At 56.3% G+C, this 18,857-nt stretch overlaps 3 protein-coding genes across 3 annotated transcripts in view; 2 read left to right on the top strand and 1 right to left on the bottom strand.

The window, feature by feature from the left end:
* Positions 1 to 266, bottom strand: part of HADHA (hydroxyacyl-CoA dehydrogenase trifunctional multienzyme complex subunit alpha) — a 26,302-nt gene extending 26,036 nt beyond the window's left edge. Inside the window, exon 1 of the mRNA XM_035321152.1 lies at positions 130 to 266. Coding sequence (XP_035177043.1) covers positions 130 to 217 — 88 coding nt within the window. The 5' untranslated portion in view covers positions 218 to 266. The remainder of the gene's footprint in view (positions 1 to 129) is intronic.
* A 1,295-nt stretch (positions 267 to 1,561) lies between these two features.
* On the top strand, positions 1,562 to 15,141 carry HADHB (hydroxyacyl-CoA dehydrogenase trifunctional multienzyme complex subunit beta). Its single transcript, XM_035321153.1, has 15 exons — positions 1,562 to 1,794; positions 2,175 to 2,216; positions 3,673 to 3,772; positions 3,976 to 4,020; positions 5,229 to 5,328; positions 6,437 to 6,524; positions 7,075 to 7,262; positions 8,586 to 8,766; positions 9,709 to 9,830; positions 11,232 to 11,311; positions 11,398 to 11,445; positions 11,826 to 11,913; positions 13,278 to 13,352; positions 13,802 to 13,966; positions 14,556 to 15,141. Exons 1-15 carry the CDS (start codon positions 1,728 to 1,730, stop codon positions 14,589 to 14,591), a joined length of 1,425 nt encoding a protein of 474 aa, XP_035177044.1. The 5' UTR covers positions 1,562 to 1,727; the 3' UTR covers positions 14,592 to 15,141.
* Positions 15,142 to 16,430: 1,289 nt separating this feature from the next.
* On the top strand, positions 16,431 to 18,615 carry LOC118165190 (sterile alpha motif domain-containing protein 12-like). Its single transcript, XM_035323134.1, has 3 exons — positions 16,431 to 16,723; positions 17,338 to 17,447; positions 17,683 to 18,615. Exons 2-3 carry the CDS (start codon positions 17,388 to 17,390, stop codon positions 17,950 to 17,952), a joined length of 330 nt encoding a protein of 109 aa, XP_035179025.1. The 5' UTR covers positions 16,431 to 16,723; positions 17,338 to 17,387; the 3' UTR covers positions 17,953 to 18,615.
* The last annotated feature ends 242 nt before the right edge of the window (positions 18,616 to 18,857 follow it).

Below are 18,857 nucleotides of genomic sequence, written 5' to 3'. Positions count from 1 at the left end.
CCCCCCCGGCCCCCCCAAAGCCCCTCACGGCCCCCTCACGGCCCCCTCACGGGTCCCCCAAAGCCCCTCACGGCCCCCCTCACGGCCCCCCCCACGCCACCCCCGTCCCCCCTCGGGTCCCCCCCTGACCGTCGGGGGGCGGTCTCCGTGCCGGGCAGTGCTTGGCGGCGGCCGCGAAGCGCCCGAGGCTGCCGATGGCGCGCACCGCCGCCGCCATCTTCCTGCGCGCGAGGTCGAATGAGGGAGAGGCCGCGCGGGGGCCTCGCTGCCCCGCCCCGCCCCTCCCCTGAGGCCGCCCCCGCTGCTGCCTGGCCACGGAGCTCCCGCGGCCGCCGCCTCCCGCCGCCCCCGCTCCGCCCCCGCGCCCCGCCGAGCCTCGATCGTCGTCGGAGCTACCGAGGGGGGCGGCGGGAGGGGAGGGGGGCGGCGGAAGAGAGGCGGGGTGGGGCGCGCCGATCAGGCGGGCGGCGGGGCAGCCCCGGGGGCGGGGCGGGAGCGGGGGCCTGCGTGAGGGGAGGTGGTGGCGGCGCTGGGGTGAGTGGGCTCAGGTGGGGGCGGCGGGGCCGGGCCGGGGGGGGGCTGCGGGGCTGCTGAGGGGAGGGGGCGGCCCCGTGAGGGGGTGTGGGGTAGGTGGGGGGGCTCTGGGGCTGTGTGGGGGTACGGGGGGGGGTTTGGTGGTGGGCAGGGCCGGGGTGGGCGGCTAGGGGTGTGTGTGGGGGTCCCTCAGGGGGCGCCCCGGGGGTTGTGGGGAGCTGGGGGGCAATGGGGGGGCTGTGAGGGGGTCTGAGGGAGGCCTCTGGGGAGGGGGTGTTACGGGGAGGGGGAGCGCTGCCGTCCTGCTGAGAGCCTGAGGGAATGGGGCAGCAGGGGCAGGGAGCTGGGGGTCGACCTCTGCCCACAGGGAACTGTAGTAGGACCAGAGGGAACGGCCTCAGGTTGTGCCAGGGGAGGCTCAGGCTGGAAATGAGGAGACATTTCTGCTCAGAAAGAGCAGTCAGGCCTTGGGACGGGTTGCCCAGGGAGGTGGTGGGGTCACCGTCCCTGTGGGTGTTCAAGGAGAGGTTGGATGTGGTGCCTGGGGACATGGTTCTGTGGTGACACTGGTGGTAGGGGGTGGTTGGAGCAGGGGATCCTGGAGGGATTTTCCACCCTTCGTGATCCCAGGGTTCACTGTGGGGAGGAGAAGCTGCAGACGAGGCTTTGTGTGTGGGGAAGGCAGGGGGTCCCATTTCGGGACGGGCTCCGGGTGAAGCCCGGCGTGCTGGATCCCAGCTCGTTCTGCTCCCCAGGGAGAACACAGCAGGAGCTCCTGGGTTGGCACCAGCCGTTAAAATTAGGGGCAGCGGCGTGAAACGGTGCCAAGGAGAGCGGCAGGCGAGTCACGCTGATACCGGCTGGGCGCTGGGACAATTTTCCATGGGGAAGCGGTGGAACAGTTACTGAGGGGGGGAGCCTAACGCTGCCCTGGCTGCTGATAGTACCGGGCTGGGTCATCGGGGAGAGCGCTGTTTATCTGCAGGGCGTTATAGCAGGCCACAGCTACAGCCCAGTCCCCTCGTCTGTTAGATGCTGCTCAAAAAGTAACAGCAAGTAGTTCTCCGTGCCGCTGCTCTCGGCTGCCGTTGGATCACCTTCCCTTTCTGGAACAGGCAGATTGCTTCTTTTGGAGTGGTTCTGAAGAGATCAGATTGGACTAATAGCAGTCTTTGCCACCTCTAGATACCAAGATGACTTCCATGCTGACCCATACCCTCCGAAACCTCCCTGCCTCTTCAGCATGGGCTGCCAGGGTCTGTAAGTACCTTTGCATTTCTTAAAAGCTTGAACTGGGAGCTCACAAAGTTCCGTTTCCCTTTGTAGAGTTGGAGTGGATGCTTTGTAGCTGAATCTTTGTTCCGTGGTCGTCTGGTTTTTAAACTGATTCCGTTGCTGACATGTTTGTCCTTCCCACGTCTTCCAGTGTGGGAGGAATCTTGGGTTACCCTGGCAGTATGAGCTACGCCCCTTTTATGAACAGAGTGAAATAAAAAATATCTCACGGATGTGCAGGTGCATGCAGTTGTCTTACTGGGATGTTTTCTTTTTTTAAACTTTTAATCTTTCTTACAGAAGCAGGAAATGTTTTTAACACCTAAGATTTGACAGATCCTCTTTTTCCTTTCCTTGTTTTTCAGTTGCTCGGTCGCTCAGCTGCTCTCCACAGCTGCAGGCTGCAGGTAAGGTGGTGGCACCAGGCATCGCCCTGGGTCTGTGCTAACAGGCAGGTCGTGAAGCTGCCTCCCTGTTCCACCCCTGTCTCATCCTGCGCGGATCTCGGAAGCGCAGTGCAGTCAGCTGCAGAACAAGAGTGCCCCCCAGAAGGTGCCACCAAGTAAAACTGCAGGCAGAGCGCTGCAGTGGAGCCCCCCGGACACCTGAACGCCCCTCGGCCCCAGCAGCTGTGCCCATTGCAGAGCTCACAGCCTGTCCTCACCTGATAGATTACCATTTCTGGTGTCTAAACCGAAAAGCTAAGCCAGGAGGTTACAGGGGTAACCAGACCTCTTGCCCAGGACGGGACGGGATTGTCCCTGACTAGGGGAAGCTTGTGAGATGAGCTCTGCTGTCCCGTGAGAGGCTCAGGTCTCGGTGGAGCTGCTGACTGCGCCGTGACACGGGTCTCTCGCCGGGCAGTTGGGGTGAGCTGGGGCTCTAGGAGTCATTGTGGTCTTGCTCACGTGGCTGTGATGCTTTGAGCTGCCTGGATTTTGGAAAGGAACCTGAACAGTAGCTCCCCCTTATCTCCTTGGCTTTGTACAGAGAGCCTTGTAAAACCCACACACAGTGCGGAGTTCTGTACTTGTGCTTTCGCTTGCTGGAGCACGCTGTTTAGCTGGATTTAATCCACTTTTTAAATGTCTTTGTGCTTTTACGGAGCAAATGGAGCTGCCCGGTGCTGCTGTAAACGCTTGCTAAGATTTGCAGGCCTGATTGTGTCAGGAAATTCTCACTGAGCTCTTAATCGTCGCTTCAGAAGAGCTCTGGCAGTGGCCTGTTGGATGGTACTGCGTCGGGACTCTGCTTTTATCTTGACCCTGGAATCACGGGAGGCCTTAAAGAAAAGCAGCCGGTTACCCGCAGTAGCTGGACGCTCTCTGCCACTGCTTTCCCAGGGAAGTGCAAGTTGGTTATTTTGTGAGCTGTGCTGACTGCTCACGAAGTCTCTCCCCGTCGCCGTGCAGTAGGAGCACATCTGCAAGCAGCTGTGGATCGCTGCGTGTGCTCCTCGCTGCGCCCCAGTGACAGGCTGCGAGGTCTTTTTCTGGCTGCAGGGCTTTGAACGTGGTTTCCCTCGCTCATTTTGGAAGCCGTGCAGCGTTTTCAGAGGTGTCTGTTCTTGCACCGCTCTTGCTGGTGGTAACAGAGTACGAGTTTGTGCCTCGATCCTCAGCTGTGCTGTTGCCTCGGTGTAGCTGTAGATGAATCCCTCGACTGACGAGGGGAATACTGAGTTGTTAAAGCAATTTACAGATCACATAATTAACCAGAGACAAAATAACATCCCAGGTGTCCTACCTACAGTGCTTCTGACTTACACACTAAAAGACAACATTTTCCGAAGTTTGCTCTTAATTCTAACACCTCTAAGCTCCATCCTGTTCTCGTTAACAGTCAGGTATGCTTCTCTTTTAGCTGTCCAGCCTAAGAGTAAGAAGACCTTAGCCAAAAGCGGTGTGAAGAATATTGTTGTGGTGGAGGGCGTCCGTATTCCATTTTTGCAGTCTGGCACTTCGTAAGTACAGGATAAGGAAATGCCCGCTCCCTTGGTTAACAGGAGAACCATTTTTTGAAGAGTGGCCTTACTTGTTGTCTGAATGTAGTTATTTTTTATGCCTACAAGCCCAGAAATGACAGATTGCTGACGGTTATCCCGTCTTTATGGAAAAAGTACGGTTGGAAGAAGATTGCCCTTAATTTTCTGCCTTTATCTTCCAGATACGCGGACCTCATGCCCCATGACCTAGCCAGAGCAGCGCTGCAGTAAGTGCACGGAATGCTAAAAGAGCCCAGAAAGCTCTCGTAGAACTGCTGGGGTCCCGGTGCTGGCACTGCGGCACGCGCAGAGCTGGCTGTCTGCTCTTGTCTCCGAGCAGTACTTCATTTTTCTCGCCCAGCTGCTGCCGTAGGAGGTGGCTGGAGCAGCGGGGCTTGCAATGGGCATGAGTCAAAGCGTGGCGACAGGGAGTTTCATCGTCGTCTCACTTGAACGACTAGTTGATTTGAATTCCGACTGCGTAGCTCTCTAAATGCTCTTGAGGTGTGCTTAGAATTCAAGGGAAAAACCGTCAGCAATTGAGAGAAAGCTGGCAACGAGAGCAGCCCGCTGATGCCGCCGCCTTCCTGTCCATTCTGTAGCGACTTGACAAGAGCTGCGTGTCCTCAGCAGTGGGATTTGTGTTCAGGCGCAGGACAAATTGAGAAGAGAGGAGGCGTTACCAGGGAGGAAAGGAGATTCCGAGGCCCACGGAAGGATTGGGAGGCTGGGTGCTGTCACGATGAACCTGAGTGCCACGTTTGGCCAGGGCAGGGTAGAGTGGTTGGCAGGCAGGGGGTAATGCTGCCTGGGGGCTCTGTCCTGGGCGTTGGGGTGGGGGGGAGGCTAGAGTGCTGCTGGAGAGGAATTCTTGATGGAAGTACCTGCATTTTCATTTTTATTTGGTGGTTTGCAGTGCATGAAACTTGTCTGAATCCCGCTGTCCTTCATCACTGCAATGGCATTTCCTGTGTTGCCACGTTTGCTGGGATGTCGTAGCAAATTATGCAGCGTGTTTCCCAGTGAGCTGGGAAAACGCACCGCTCGCTTTCTGCGTCTCCATGGAAGCTTTACATCTTCCTCCACCAAACGTAATGGGCTTGGGTGTCTCTGGGGCCTGCTTCCTACAATTTGGAGGTCACAATTCTCCAAACCGGGGAGGGTGCTGACAGCCACTTCTGGAGGGAGATGGTGACTGGTGTCATGAAATTAGGTAATGAAGCTTCGTGATACCACTGTGATTATTTGCAGTCTGGTCAGTTGCACATCTCATTAAGTACCCGGGCACGCAAGATTTCCTTTGGACCTCTGGCAGCTCCAGCCCCGTCGTTGCCGTGTTCTCCAGCCAAGCTAGTGGCAGATGGATGTGTGAGGGCTTGCGGCGACGCCTTTGCTTGCACGGTACAAATTCTCCTTGTTTCTGTCTTCTCCCTAGGGGCTTGCTGAACCGGACCAATGTCCCGAAGGAGGTCGTTGACTACATTGTGTACGGCACGGTGATCCAGGAAGTGAAAACGAGCAATGTTGCCAGAGAGGTGGGTTACCTGCACTGGTTCTTCTGTTTCTTCATTCTTCTAGAATGAAGATAACAAGCCCTTGTGGAAGAAGTCCAGCGTAGCTTGGCTTTAGGAATATAAGCGAGCTGTGCCAGTACTGGCAGACAAGTAGCTCTACGGGGCTCTGCCCCTTGCTGAAATCTGCCCATTATCGAGCACGTTTTAATGCTGTGAAGCCTCTGCTTTGTTCTTGCCTGAAAGGGAAGCTGTTGTTGATGATTGCTGATCACTCAACTCTAATTACCAATTGGACTCTAAGGCTGCTATGTCCGAAGTAGCTGGGAGGAGCAGAGCGTGCTGTGGTGGATTGCTTTGAATGGTCTGAAACGCAGTAGCTTGGTTGCCCTTCCTTCTGGCAGGCAGAAAACCCAATTCACGTGTTGTACACGGACAGAGGTTGGTCTGCTCCAGGAATGTGATGCGGGTGGCATGTGATTTTCTGTTATTCTCTGCAACCCGGCAAAACGGTTACGTAACGAGCTGGAAAGACTTAGGAGATTATGAGGCTCTCCAGTTCCATCGGCGGTTTTAGCCTTGTGTATGCAAATACTTGCCTTGGTCACCTGCCAGTCAGATGAGGCCGCGGTTTAATTTTAACTTGGGAACAAGTGGTGAACTTTAAACCAGTTGGCCACGTCTCAACTAGGGAAGGTCTTGCTGCGAGCAGTTTTCCTGTGCTGGGTCAAACGAGACTGCTTGCTGAACTGCAGATGTTTTCTGTCCTGTTGGAAGCAGCTCGCAGTGCCTTGTCCTAAGGGCTCGAAATAACACTTTTCACGTGCCACCTTCGCAAATAACGCGAAGCAAAGACAACGTTAGGTGCTCGAAAGTTCTCTCGAAATGATGAGGTGTGCGATGAGTTTGTCCCTGGTGATTGCACAGCCTGAGAGCCCTGAGAGGGGGCAGCTGCCTTCTCTGGTTCCCAGAGCCCAGGGAGGGGAATTGCTGCTGCGGTAGTTGGCTGAGTGGGATCTCGAGGTGCTTGTTTTTAGCTTAGTCTGCAAAGGCGTGTTGCTGGGCAGGAGGCAGATCTGGCCCCGTGGAGCAAAAGGTGCGGGTTTTAACAGTTGTTCTTTGTCACTCGTAGGCTGCCTTGGGAGCTGGCTTCTCTGACAAAACTCCAGCCCATACGGTCACCATGGCGTGCATTTCTTCAAACCAGGCTATGACCACAGGTATGTTGGCTGGAAGAACAAGGCGTGGTTTGAAACCGAGCTTGGCAACTCCTCTCCGTCCCTCAGCTAGCTCATGCTGCTTAGTGAACGTAACTAAGCAGGCAAAGAACTTCTGGAGCAGAAGACAGGCTTTGAACTAACAAAATGCACCACAAATTGAGCACCTGTGACAGGCCTGCCAGCAGCTTGGCACTGTCTGCATTCAGCCACAGCCTCTGCTCAGTGTCCGTGTTAGCTTGGCAGGTAAAGGCTAGATCTTGATTAGGAAGGCACTGCCTCTCAGGCTTTGGTTAAGCCTGGACACAGGAGGAAAGAAGCTGGTATCCTGCTCTTCTCCCACACTGTGTGTGACAAAGAAAGCACAATTACAAAGCCAGTGTGCTTCATAAAATGTCTGCTCGTCCTGCTCTGTCTCAGTGAAACACGTGCCGTGTCACCTGGCCAAAGCCGGAGGCTGGAGAAGGACGTAAAATGTTGTGTCCTAGGCACCAGTGGGGTAAGCGGTGCTTCTCCCCGCAGCCCTCACGGCAAGCTCTGTCTCTTTCTGCAGGCGTGGGTTTGATTGCAGCTGGACAGTGCGATGTCGTCGTAGCAGGGGGCGTGGAGTTAATGTCGGATGTTCCCATTCGTCACAGCAGGAAGATGAGGAAGACTATGCTCACTCTTAACCGAGCCAAGACCTTGGGCCAAAAGCTCGCTCTGATTTCCAAAATTCGCCCTGACTACTTTGCTCCTGAGGTATTTTGTGGCAGGCATTTAGACGCTATTAAAAACTATTAAAACTTACTATTCTAAAACCGAAACTGTTTTGTAAGGGGGTGTGAAACAAGCTGGCTCAGGTAACTTTTTAGCTTCACTGGAGAGCATACGTGGATTTAAAAAGGGCCAAGGTGGCTTCCCGTGGCTCTCCTTCATCGGATCTCTGTGATTTATGTTAAAGCTACAGTTGCCTGATGCAGCTTGCAGCATTCGTGACTCTGCTTTGTTTTTACTCTGTCTTCTTACATGTCGGTCTTCAGGAAACCTAATTTCCATCAACATTTCAGCCCCCCTCTTTCTATGGCTCCTAGCTGTGTGCTAGAGACTGAAAACAGGAAGCTTTTTTCCATCAATTCACAGCTCATGCAATTGTTGTAAAGCATCAGAGGAATTTTTTTTTCCTAAATAATGAAGTGACACGTTCAGGGAAGGTGCATCCTTAGTAGAATAATGTCGTTAGTGTTTGATGAATGCCTCTTAAACATTGCCTTATGATCGCTGTTCCCAGCCACGTCCTGCCGGGTGCTGAATGTGTTCGGTTCCCATGTTTGGGACCGATGAGAACGGGCAGCCTGCTGGCTAATGGCAGGAGCCATAGAGGGGGCCACTCTTGTCTCCCTCTGAGGTCGTGAGGGAGGTGAATAACGGCATGATGGAGGTTGGAAGGCAGATCACTGCTCTCCAACACCGCCAAACTTCATGAGAAAACTGCGTGTCTCTCCTGCTGGTCGCCTTTAGCTGGAGTGCAGGGAAGCACAGTGTGCACGTAGCAGAGATGAGCTCCAGAGTCGAAATAAGATACTAAAATTGCAGGCTTAAATGCACGCAGGGATCTCCTGGGTGCTGCTGGAAGAATAAAAGGTGAGCTGAGCTCACCTGCTGCCTCTGGCTTTGCTTGTGGAGGTGTTTAACAGAAGCTTTTAAGGTCCCGGGAGAGGTTGTTTGGTCACCCCTGGTAGGGGAATCCTTGTTACCTCCACAGAGCACCATGTGCACATCCAGTGTGGCTCCTGAAGCCCTGGATGTAGCAGCAGCCTGGATCTCATTTTATCCATTTTCTCTGAAATCACATGCTTTGAAAGTGATGATTCTCATACCAGAACTGACTCGGTGAAGCGTACGGTACCGCCTGCTATTTGCTCCAGTATTGACAGCTCTGCTGAAGGAGTGGACTCTGTGAGGACGGACACTGCCTCTGCGAGGCTTCACCAGCTGCTGAACGTAGTGGTCTTTATAAACCACGCGTAACTGCTACAGGGAGAGGCGTTTCTGTGTGCTGACTTTATTTTCTTTTATTTACAGCTCCCAGCTGTGGCGGAGTTCTCCACCAGCGAGACCATGGGGCACTCCGCTGATCGCTTGGCTGCTGCCTTCGCGGTTTCCCGTGTGGAGCAAGATGAGTATGCCCTCCGCTCGCACACGCTAGCCAAGAAAGCCCAGGACCAAGGCTTGCTGCTCGACGTGGTACCCTTCAAAGTGCCAGGTAAAGGTGCACGTATTTCACTGCTAGCACACACCAGTTAAATGAGGAAGTGCTTTATTTAGAAGAGGAAGCACTGGGGACCAATTCATAGCATTATGTTACGGATTTTAACTCGGTGGTACTCCCTCTCTGGCTCCCTGGAAGACTACTAAAAGAGCTTGTTTCCAGACACACATCTGAACATCTGTCCTTGCATGGCTGAGTGTTGTAGTATCCATCTTATATCCTTGCTAATGTGACGATAGGACATGGAAAATCAGAACTGCTCTTTTAGACCCCAAGCTATCAACAACAAATAGAAATAAGCAACATATTCATGCAGGTCTGATGAATCAGGTGCTGGGTAGGAAGACTGGAAGTATGATCTGCTTACTAGACCCCAGTTCACCAGGCCTCACAGTCATTGCTCGGATGTGAAATGGTCTGGGGACTTCAATTTGGGGCACTTCTACTCTGTACTTGGTTTCCTAACGAGACCTTGGTTTTCCATTTCTGCAGTTTCATGCTGTCTTTGTGCTAGAACCGGTGCTTTCTGTGAGCCGGTGTGTTTAAGCAGCCAGTATAGCTGAAGATGCATGGATTTGGTTCTTGCCAGCACTCTCACTTCCTCAGAACTTGGCACATAAGCATATCCCGATTTAGATCCAGCTCTCCAATTTAGGCTTTATAATCTCTGTTTAAAGTCTTTTTATCAACTGGGGCTTTCTGTGTGGTATTTTTTCTTGTTGTAAATAGACTGCAGCACTTCGTTTTGTCTTTAGAGGGAAAGTAAAGCAGCTTCCATTTTTAAATGATATTTTTAGCCATGTTAAATAGCTTGATTCTGCAAATGGATTTTCCCCTTTTCTTCCTCCAGTGTCATAAGAAGCATACTTTTCTGTTTTCCTGAAGTCCTGATGTACAAATTCATGTCTGCTGAACTTTATTTCTAAACATCAACAGGCAGAGATACGGTTACCAAAGATAATGGCATCCGCCCTTCCTCAATGGAGCAGATGGGCAAGCTGAAGCCAGCTTTTGTCAAACCATATGGAACTGTCACAGCCGCCAACTCATCCTTCCTGGTAAGGTGTTCGGGAGCCAGCCGGGGAAACTCTGGTGTGCCCTCTGCCTCCACAGGCACGTAGGCTCAGCTGGTGTGATCTGAGGGAATGAGTTGGCTCCTTTGTGGTATCACCCGCTCTAAGATTGTTTTGTAGTGAACTTGGGGACTGGATTGTTTTGTTTTCAAGTCAAGAATTAAGCCCCTGAAATTGTTTCTTTTTACATGTCTGCCTTTTTGTAGCTGTCTCTGGGGTTGATTGTTCAATGACATTTGTAGAAATTCTGTTCTTCTCTCCAGTGCTTTTAAGCTAAGCTCTTTTCAGAGAATCATTTCGGTTGGAAAAGACCTTCAAGATGACATCAAGCCCAACCATCAGCCATGCTGAAATCTGAAGTAGTTTTGTGCATTAGGTGGGGTGTGTCTGGGTCCCGGTTCCTGAGACTCGCCACGAGGCGATTGCCACTGACGGTCTCCCACAAAGAGCTCGAAGGCACAGTCTTGTTTCTGCGTGCAGCCCTGACAGTTTCTTGTGTGTTTTAAAGGCTGTCCCAGTTTGTGATGAGCACAGCTGCTGCTGGGCTCCTCAAGCAGCAGTGATACCAACTCCTCAAGGTTCTTGGGTACTTGCAGAAGCCTGATAATGCCGTAGCCGTGGCCTTAGGAACAGTTGAAACTGCTGGTGTGCTGCACGCAGCAGAGCTGCAGGCCAGGCTGGACTGTTACCCCAGAAAGGAGTGATCGTGTTGCCAAGGCCGTGGTGTTCCTTCTTGCAGTGTGTTGAGCCCGTGGCTTTTGGCATCCCAGAATTATGCTCCGGTTTTGGGATGGGGCTGAATAAACAGGTGTGTTTGGTCCTAAGGACCGACAGTGCAGCTGGGCACCTCTGTCCTGCTTGAGAGCAGAGTTGTGGGCTGTAAGGAGGTGCTCCAGCAGGGTGTGCTTGCATCATTCGGAGGCTGTCTGTCCATCCGCTCGGTCAGGCAGACTCGTCCTGTGTCACAGGGCTCCTGCACCTGCTGGAAGATAAATAATTCCTCATAAAGTCCTCCTCCTGCGTGAGGCCTGGGGGTGTAGCTGGGGCAAGCAAGGGGGCAAGCTGGGGATTTGGTTAGGCAAGGCAAGCAATGGGATGAGGTGACCTGGATGTTTTCCTGCTCAACCTGCAGCAGAGAACCCGCTGTTAGCAGGAGGGGTCGGACTCGATGATCTCCAGAGGTCCCTTCCAGCCCCTACAATTCAGCGATTCTGTAACAGCAAAGCAGCTGGGCACATCTTGGAGCGCTGTGGCAGAGCCAGGCGGCCCTGGTTATGTTTGGGTCTCCCTTAGGGGCTGCTCCGCGGGGTTGTCAGGCTCCTTTTGTGCCCGGTGCACGTCTGCTCGTCGGGCAGCGACCTCACTGGCTTCTTCTGCCCGTTGCAGACAGACGGCGCCTCGGCGATGCTCATCATGTCTGAAGAGAAGGCTCTGGCGATGGGCTACAAACCGAAGGCCTACCTAAGGTACCAGAGGGGCTGCCGTACGTGGGGTCTGAAGCCTGCTCCCGTTCCCTTCTCCTCCCGTCACTAACAGCATTTCTCCTCCGCAGGGACTTTGTGTACGTGTCCCAGGATCCAAAGGACCAACTGCTGCTGGGGTAGGTGCCGATGAGGAACAGCCTCCCCTACTAGCACAACGGCCTTGACTTGCCATTGCACGTTTGCTTTTGGTTTTGCTCTTCGTGCCTTCTCACAGAGGTGTGAGAGCTGGTGTGGTAGCTGGGACTTGGCAGGGGGGTGGCTAGCGCAGGACAGCAGCTGTGGCAGAAACATCCACCCTGGTTTGCCGGGGGCGTCGCAGCACGTTGGTGCTGGGGGTAGCTCCCGGGGCTGCGCTTCAGCCAGAGTGGGAAAGGCAGAGCGCCGTAGGGTGCCTCCTGGGGAGACGGAGTGTAACGTGGCTTCCTGCGGGAAGACGGGAACGGTAACGGGAGGAAATGTGTTCACGTGCGACTCCTGGTTCTTCACTCTTCTTCAGTCCAACGTACGCCACGCCCAAAGTGCTGGAGAAGGCTGGTCTAACCATGGCTGACATCGACGTGTTTGAATTCCACGAAGCTTTTGCTGTAAGTATCTCTGAACACCAAGGCTCCCTCTAGCTGTAAGAGGCCGTGCTGTAGGCAGACTTCTGTTTTTTCACTTCTGTGTTGGTGAGAGCACTTGTTCAGATCTTCCCTGAACGTAGCTGTGTAGGCGGTGTATGCATATAGCTGATAACCAGCGTTTCATGCACTGACACAATCCATTTGAATGGTGGCTTGTGTTGCTTGAGGTCACCAAGGGAGTACAGGGGCTTCAAAAAACCATGTGAAAAAAAATCTGAAGTCACCAAGATCCTCGTATGGAGAAAACCACTCCTGCAGGTCATCCACTAAATGGGTTAGCACGTGTTCATTTGGTGACGTGGCTTGTTAGTTGGACGGTGTCTTTTTCTAGCTAAATGACACTGAGCTGTGTGGTGCAGTCCGAGGGAAGGGATGCCATCCAGAGGGACCTGGACCAGAGGGAGGTGGGCCTGTGTGAAACTCGTGAGGTTCAACAAGGCCAAGGGCAAGGTCCTGCACCTGGGCAGGGGCAATCCCAAGCACAAATCCGGGAGGGTAGAGAATGGACTGAGAGCAGCCCTGAGGAGAGGGACCTGGGGATGCTGGGTGATGAGAAGCTCAACGTGAGCCGGCAGTGTGCGCTTGCAGCCCGGAAAGCCACCTGTACCCTGGGCTGCACCAACAGCAGCGTGGGCAGCAGGGCGAGGAGGGGATTGTCCCCCTCTGCTCTGCTCTCCTGAGACCCCACCTGCAGCCCTGCGCTCAGCTCTGGGCCCCCCAGCACCAGAAGGACACATGAGCATTAGAACGAGTCCGGAGGAGGCCACAGAGATGAGCCAGGGGCTGGAGCAGCTCTCCTACAGCCAGGAGAGAGTTGGGGTTGTTCAGCCTGCAGAAGAGAAGGCTCCGGGGAGACCTCGCAGCAGCCTGCCAGTGCCTACAGGGGGCTGCAGGAGAGCTGGGAGGGACTCTGTCAGGGAGCGATGGGACAAGGGGGAACGGCTTTACACTAAAAAAAAGGGTAGGTTTGGATTATGTCTAAGGAGGAAATCCTTCCCTGTGAGGGTGGTGAGGCCTGGCGCAGGCTGCCCCCAGGAGCTGTGGGTGCCCCAGCCCTGGCAGTGCCCAAGGCCAGGCTGGATGGGGCTGGGGGCAGCCTGGGCTGGGGGCAGGGGCCCTGCCCGTGGCAGGGGGCAGGAGCTGGGTGATCTTTAAGGTCTGTGATTCTAAGGCTGAGTTAATGTTGGCTAACAGAGTTGCTCCTGTAAAATGCTTTTTTCAGTGGGCTGTATTAGTTTTGTGCCTGGAGCTGATCTCGGGGCATCTCCTGTTCGCTAGCACCGTCTGGAGCCTTTCCTTCATGTCTGCCCTCCCTTCCCTTTCAGGGGCAGATTCTGGCTAACTTGAAAGCTATGGATTCGGACTGGTTTGCGCAGAACTACATGGGCAGGAAGTCAAAGGTAAGCACGCCGCCAGGACGTCTTCGTATTGCGTTTATGCTCAGCACTGTTGGATTCCATGCTGTGGCTAGAGCTGCTGCTGTGCTCTGCGAGGGGCTGTACTGTTTCTCGAGCTCTGGGTCAGTGAATCCCAGCGTGAGAAGTTTCCGTGGGGGTGGAGGCGTTCTCGTTGCCAGCAGGTGGAGGCCAACAGCCGCAGCATCTGGTGAGACGGGAATTAAAGCAGCGGCCGGGGCCCGGAGCTCCGGGATTCCTTCTGACAGCACGGACTGCGCCTGCCCGACGGGGGGTGAAGCAGTAAAGCTTTCGGTGTAGTTTTGTGCCGTCATCAGGCACACGCACGTGCTAAGGAACGCTTCCATGCAGCCCAGGCTGGCTGTGGGGGTTTGGTATTGTCGCAGCTTCCTTCCAGACGGGCGATTATTACGTGTCCCTCCGTGTCCCTGCAGGTCGGAGCCCCTCCTCTGGAGAAGTTCAACACCTGGGGCGGCTCCCTCTCGCTGGGACATCCTTTCGGTGCCACCGGCTGCCGCCTTGCGATTACTGCTGCCCACAGGTTGAAGAAGGAGGGAGGGCAGTACGGCCTGATTGCTGCCTGCGCTGCAGGAGGGCAGGTAATGACACCGTGGGGTCTGTCGCCGTTCCCTCGGAAGCTCCCTCCACCCTGGCCACCTACAAGTCCCTCTGGCCCAGCGGGAGCATCATCTCTGGGCAGGGGGGATGCAGAGTGTGCTGCCTGTGTGGTACAGGGGAAGGAGAGGCTTCTGCCATGTTCTCAGGGGCTTGTGTGCTGGCTCTCAAAAACTTCCCCGATTTTGTCTTGTGAGGGTCATCATTCCAATCTTGGGAAGAAAGACCTTTTACAAGAAAAATGGGTGGGAGATTTCCACAAGCTGTCGAGGCTGTAGGAACCTGGCCCGGGTGGGTAACCCGAGGGCCTGGCCCTGGCTCGCTCCTCACCGAGCGCTTTGCGAGCTGCCTCGGGAGCAGCGTGGTGTGCTGATCACTGGGCTGCTGCCTCGGCACCCAGAGCAGCCCTGGTGCTGTCACGGAGCTGCCAGAGCAAATCCTAGTAGTGACTCGGATCTGGGCTCGCACCTCACCTTTATTTTAACAGGGGCGAGCGATGAGCATCTCCTGTTGACTCCTGCCTGTAATACCTAGTCCTTCCTGTGACTGTTCTCCTTTTCTCTCCGTCTCTAGGGGCATGCAATGCTAGTGGAACTCTACCCTCAGTAATGGGACAAGGGACTGCTGAAGGAGTATTCGTGTGTCCTGTGCCTGGCAATGCCATTTCAATGCACTAATAAAAACATACAAACAATCCTTGGAAAGGATTTTTGGTGGCCTTTGTAAATACCTTTTTGCTCCACTGCTGGTAATTTTCAGCTAATAAATGCACTCTAGGACGTATTCCAGGTCGAGGAAAATAAAAGCTAATATGGCTCTTAGTGTCTCCAAGGTCCTTGTAACCAGTCTGATTTCTACTGTAATTCTTTGGTAAGCAAGCTTTATTGTTATTTTTCCCTGGAAAAGAAGAAAAGAATGATTCCCAAGGGGCGTACAAAGAATGAAGCTCAGAGATGAGGAGATCCATGAAGTGCTGAACGTCGGCCGGCTGAGATGCGAGGTTGGAGGGAGTAACAACGTCTTCAGCAGCAGGTTTAAACTCAAGAGGCTGACCTGGTTCAAAGGGGGAGGTTTGCACGATGTCTGAACAGCATGGAACGAGCAAAGTGCCTCTGAGAATTGTGTCACTGATGTTTGCCACAATAAACCAGGAAAAAAAGTTTTGCTTGTGGGGTTGTTTTTTTGTTTCCCCCCCCCTTTCCCTTCTCCTTGCCTGAAAGGTGTGGGCTGTGTGTTCCGAGGTGGAACCAGGTCTTTGCTTTCTGAAATGGGACAATCCACCTCGAGCTCCAGTGCCCAAATGAACCATCCAAATAACGAGTGCTTCTGAGGCATAACTCATGCTTGCTTCTCTGTGGCACCCTAATTACACATTTTTGGTGTCTGGTGTTTTTAAAATTCAGAAATAGGGACAGGATAACACTTGGGCAGCAGCAAGCTGGTGACAAACGTCGGTTCTGCAGCCTCGTCTTTCTCCCAGGCTTTTGGGAACGTGAGATGGTTCCTGCCCTTTTGGTTAATGTCCTGAGTTACCTTCCTCCCTCATCTTCTCATGTTTTTATTCTGACGAGGGTGGCTTGGGTTATGCCAGGCACTACAGAATCTTCCCAAACACCCCGCAAAAGTCTTCGACTCCCTTGTATGGAAGGAACCGCCTCAGCAAGTCACCTGCTGCCAAGCAGCCCTGCAATTGTGGAGGCAAACCCGAGATAAGAGCTGGGTGGGACGGCGGGTGGTGCCTGCTTGGTGGCTGGAAACCTTGAGCAACATTGCAGCGAGGTGGCTGCGGGTGGGCGAGAACCTGAGGAGAAGGGGCAGCTCTTTGGTTTTCTACAAGCACCTCGTGTGCTTCGTGGTCAGCACCGGGAGCTGTGGACCTGGCGTCCCAGCGGAGGGAGGCTCTGCAGAGCTGAGCTGGGGGCGGCTCACAAGGGGCTCTGCGCAGCGGCCCCCCAGGAGCTGGGTGCAGGCACGGCGCTGCGAGCAGCAGTGGGACCATGCTGGGCACCCGGAGTGCCTGAACATCAGTACCCACGTGTGGGTAGCTGGGCACGTCCACGTCACGAAGAGCTTCACGGGGCAGAGATCCCAGTGGGGTCTGGGGGTGGGAGGGGTGCGATGGTTGGAGAACAGGGGCTGATCCACGCCGTGCTTCCCAGCCGATCGGGGTAGCACAGTGTGAAGTAGCACCGCTGCACTCCCCGGCGTTCCCACGCATGTAGGAGCACATTCCCAGGGCTCTGTCAGCGAGGAAGTCCTGGGAGCACAAGAATGCACAAGACTTTTTTTTTTTTTCCTTCCCACAGCTGGAAGTTGCTTAATAACTCGGTGCACTCCTACTTCGCGGGATGTGTTGGGTTAAACAGTCTTTAAAGATACGTATTGCCACCCAACAGAAATGTGTGGGTGCTTGCTTCGCTACCGAGGCTGGTCCTGCCTGCGTGGGCACTGACCTGTCCCCAGGAACCCGCCGGGGGCCCCGTGGAAGGGGGGCACAAGCGCCGGGGGCTGTTGCAGGTACGGGCAGGGCTGCAGCCCTTGGGGATGTGACTCATCCTCGGGGCTCGCCCTGTTCTGGCGCTGGCGCTGGAGGTGAGGCTGCTCCGGTGCGTCCCGTGTCGAGCTGTACGGGGTACACGAGGGCTTTTACCCCGTGGGACGGGCTGCGATGGGCCCGTTCTGCACCTAACGGGGATGGGAGAGAGGGGGGAGCCTTTGCAGAGCTCCTTCGCCTGGTCGCGGTAAGGACGCTGCCCCGCTCTGCGCTCCTCCGACCCCTGGAAAACCTCGTGGCTGGCTCCGGCCAGGGTCTCACCGGCCCCTGGAGCTGCGTGGGGACGGTGTGGCCAGGGCTGGGGTAGCAAAGAGGAAGGGGGAGCACGAGGCGAGCGTGCAGAGCAGCCGCGCCCCTGGCAGCCTTGCGGTGCCGTTGGGGTGCCTGCGTGCGGCTGTGCCTGCGGAGGGAGGGCCCGGGCAAAGGTTTCTTTTGCTCTCCTGCTTCCCGTGCGGTGGGTTCCTGCTCGACCCGGGGCAGAGGTGTGAGGTGGAGGGTGGTGGGGAGGAGGACGTTGGGCTGGGGAAGGGGTCCGGGCTGGGTTGGGGGTGCCAGGGCACGCCGGAGCCTCCCGGGTTTGTGGAGGTGGTGGGGAGCTGGGGCTGGTCTCACTTCCCGGGTGTGCCCGGCTCCGCGCGCCCACGCGGCGGGATGGGTGCTGGGGCCTTGTCCCAGCTCTGGCCCGGGGGGACATGAATTGGGTGGGCAGGAGGGGTCTGCACTGGGGGAGGGCAGCCGGCACACCCCAGGGATGGTGTGGAATAGGGGCACAGGGGGCTGTGCTCACCCCAGCTTTTGCAGCCCCCTCTGCAGGGAGCCCCAGCTGCCCTCAAGCCCTGCCGGACCCCCACATGGACACCGAGGTGCAGGCCGGTGCTGAGGCACTGTCGGAGGGATGTTCGCTGGCCGAGGTGAGCGAGGGCAGGGGCTGGGGGCTGGAGCCTCCCCGGGGGCGAGCGGGAGACCCCATGGGGATGTGAGTGCCGGCACAAACACGGGCACAGGGATAGCAGAAGGGTCGCATTTCGGGGAGGGGTGGAATTCGGGCATGGCACAGCCAGCCTGACCCCGTATCTCCCATGGGGCTGGAGGCACGGGCTGGGGGGCAAGGGGACACCCCAGCTCACCCCTCTCTACCCGGTGCAGGTATCGGAGGGGCCCCCGGCGCAGTGGACGGTGCCGGAGGTGTGCGCCTGGCTGGGTGCGCGGCGCGGGGACGGGGACCTGGCGCAGCTGGCGGCCGAGCACGCGGTCACCGGCCGGGCCCTGCTGCGACTGACCGAGGGGACCCTGCGACGCATGGGGGTCGCCCCCCGCAGCCGGCGCCGGGAGCTGCTGCGGGAGCTGCTGGGGCTGCGGCTGCAGCAGGAGCTGGAGGAGCTGCTGAGCATCGCCGGGGGTGAGCATCCCCCGTAGCGCATCCACGGGGGGCACCGGCCGTGACGATGCCAAGGGTCCCCCCAGATGGACTGCGGTCCCCTCTGTCCCCAGAGTGACGTGGACGAGAGCTTGCGGGCAGGGAGGCGATGCCATGGGATGACAAAGCGGTGGCTGGAATTAAGCACGCAACATGGCAACGGTGCTGGAAGGAGTCCCGAGGCCACCGTGTCCTCCAGTAAAGCCCAAACCTGGCTGGCGAGGCAGGGCTGCACGAGAAGGTGCCTGCCCTCGTGCCGCGCCCTGTGAGCCACCCGCTGCTGGGTGACACCGGCTCCCACAAGGTGCCCACTGCGCCCTGCGGGGTGTGGGAATAATGCAGCAGGGACCATCCCCAGCCACCAGATCCTGCTGCAACCCCATGGTGCGAGGGATACAGGGACACAGAGGGGTCACACCTTCCTTGGCAGTGCTTGGGAGCAGCACATCGATGGGGGAGCCCACAAAGGAGGAGCCGGGGCACCCTCTGCCTCCGACCCCGGGGCTGGCGGGATGCGCAGAGCAACGGGGCAGGGCTGAGGGCCTCAATAAACGTGGCTGGAGCCGTGAAACCACCGGAGTGGCCGTGCTTGAGGGATCTGCCGCCCCTCAGACAGCGAGGAGGGGCAGCCTGGGCTGTGGGCACGAGGTAGAAGGGTCCCCGCTCCTGAACTGCCCTCCTTGCCGGGAGCCCTGCTACATACGGGGTCCTGGCACCCCTTGTGTGCCCGGCTCCCCCAGTGGTCCGGGGCACAGCCAGGGCAGCCTAAGGGTGCCAGCGTGGTGGGTGACAGGGGAGTCACCGGGTGATGGGGGCTTACTCCCAATTTGCCCATTCCGTTCTGCAAGGAGGAAGGGGCTGGGGCTTGCAGGGGGCTGGGGGACCCCGAGCTCACAGGGCAGCG

Source organism: Oxyura jamaicensis, chromosome 3 (genome assembly GCF_011077185.1).
Source record: "Oxyura jamaicensis isolate SHBP4307 breed ruddy duck chromosome 3, BPBGC_Ojam_1.0, whole genome shotgun sequence".
Classification (NCBI taxonomy): domain Eukaryota; kingdom Metazoa; phylum Chordata; class Aves; order Anseriformes; family Anatidae; genus Oxyura; species Oxyura jamaicensis.
This window is presented reverse-complemented; position numbering and strand designations above follow the sequence as displayed.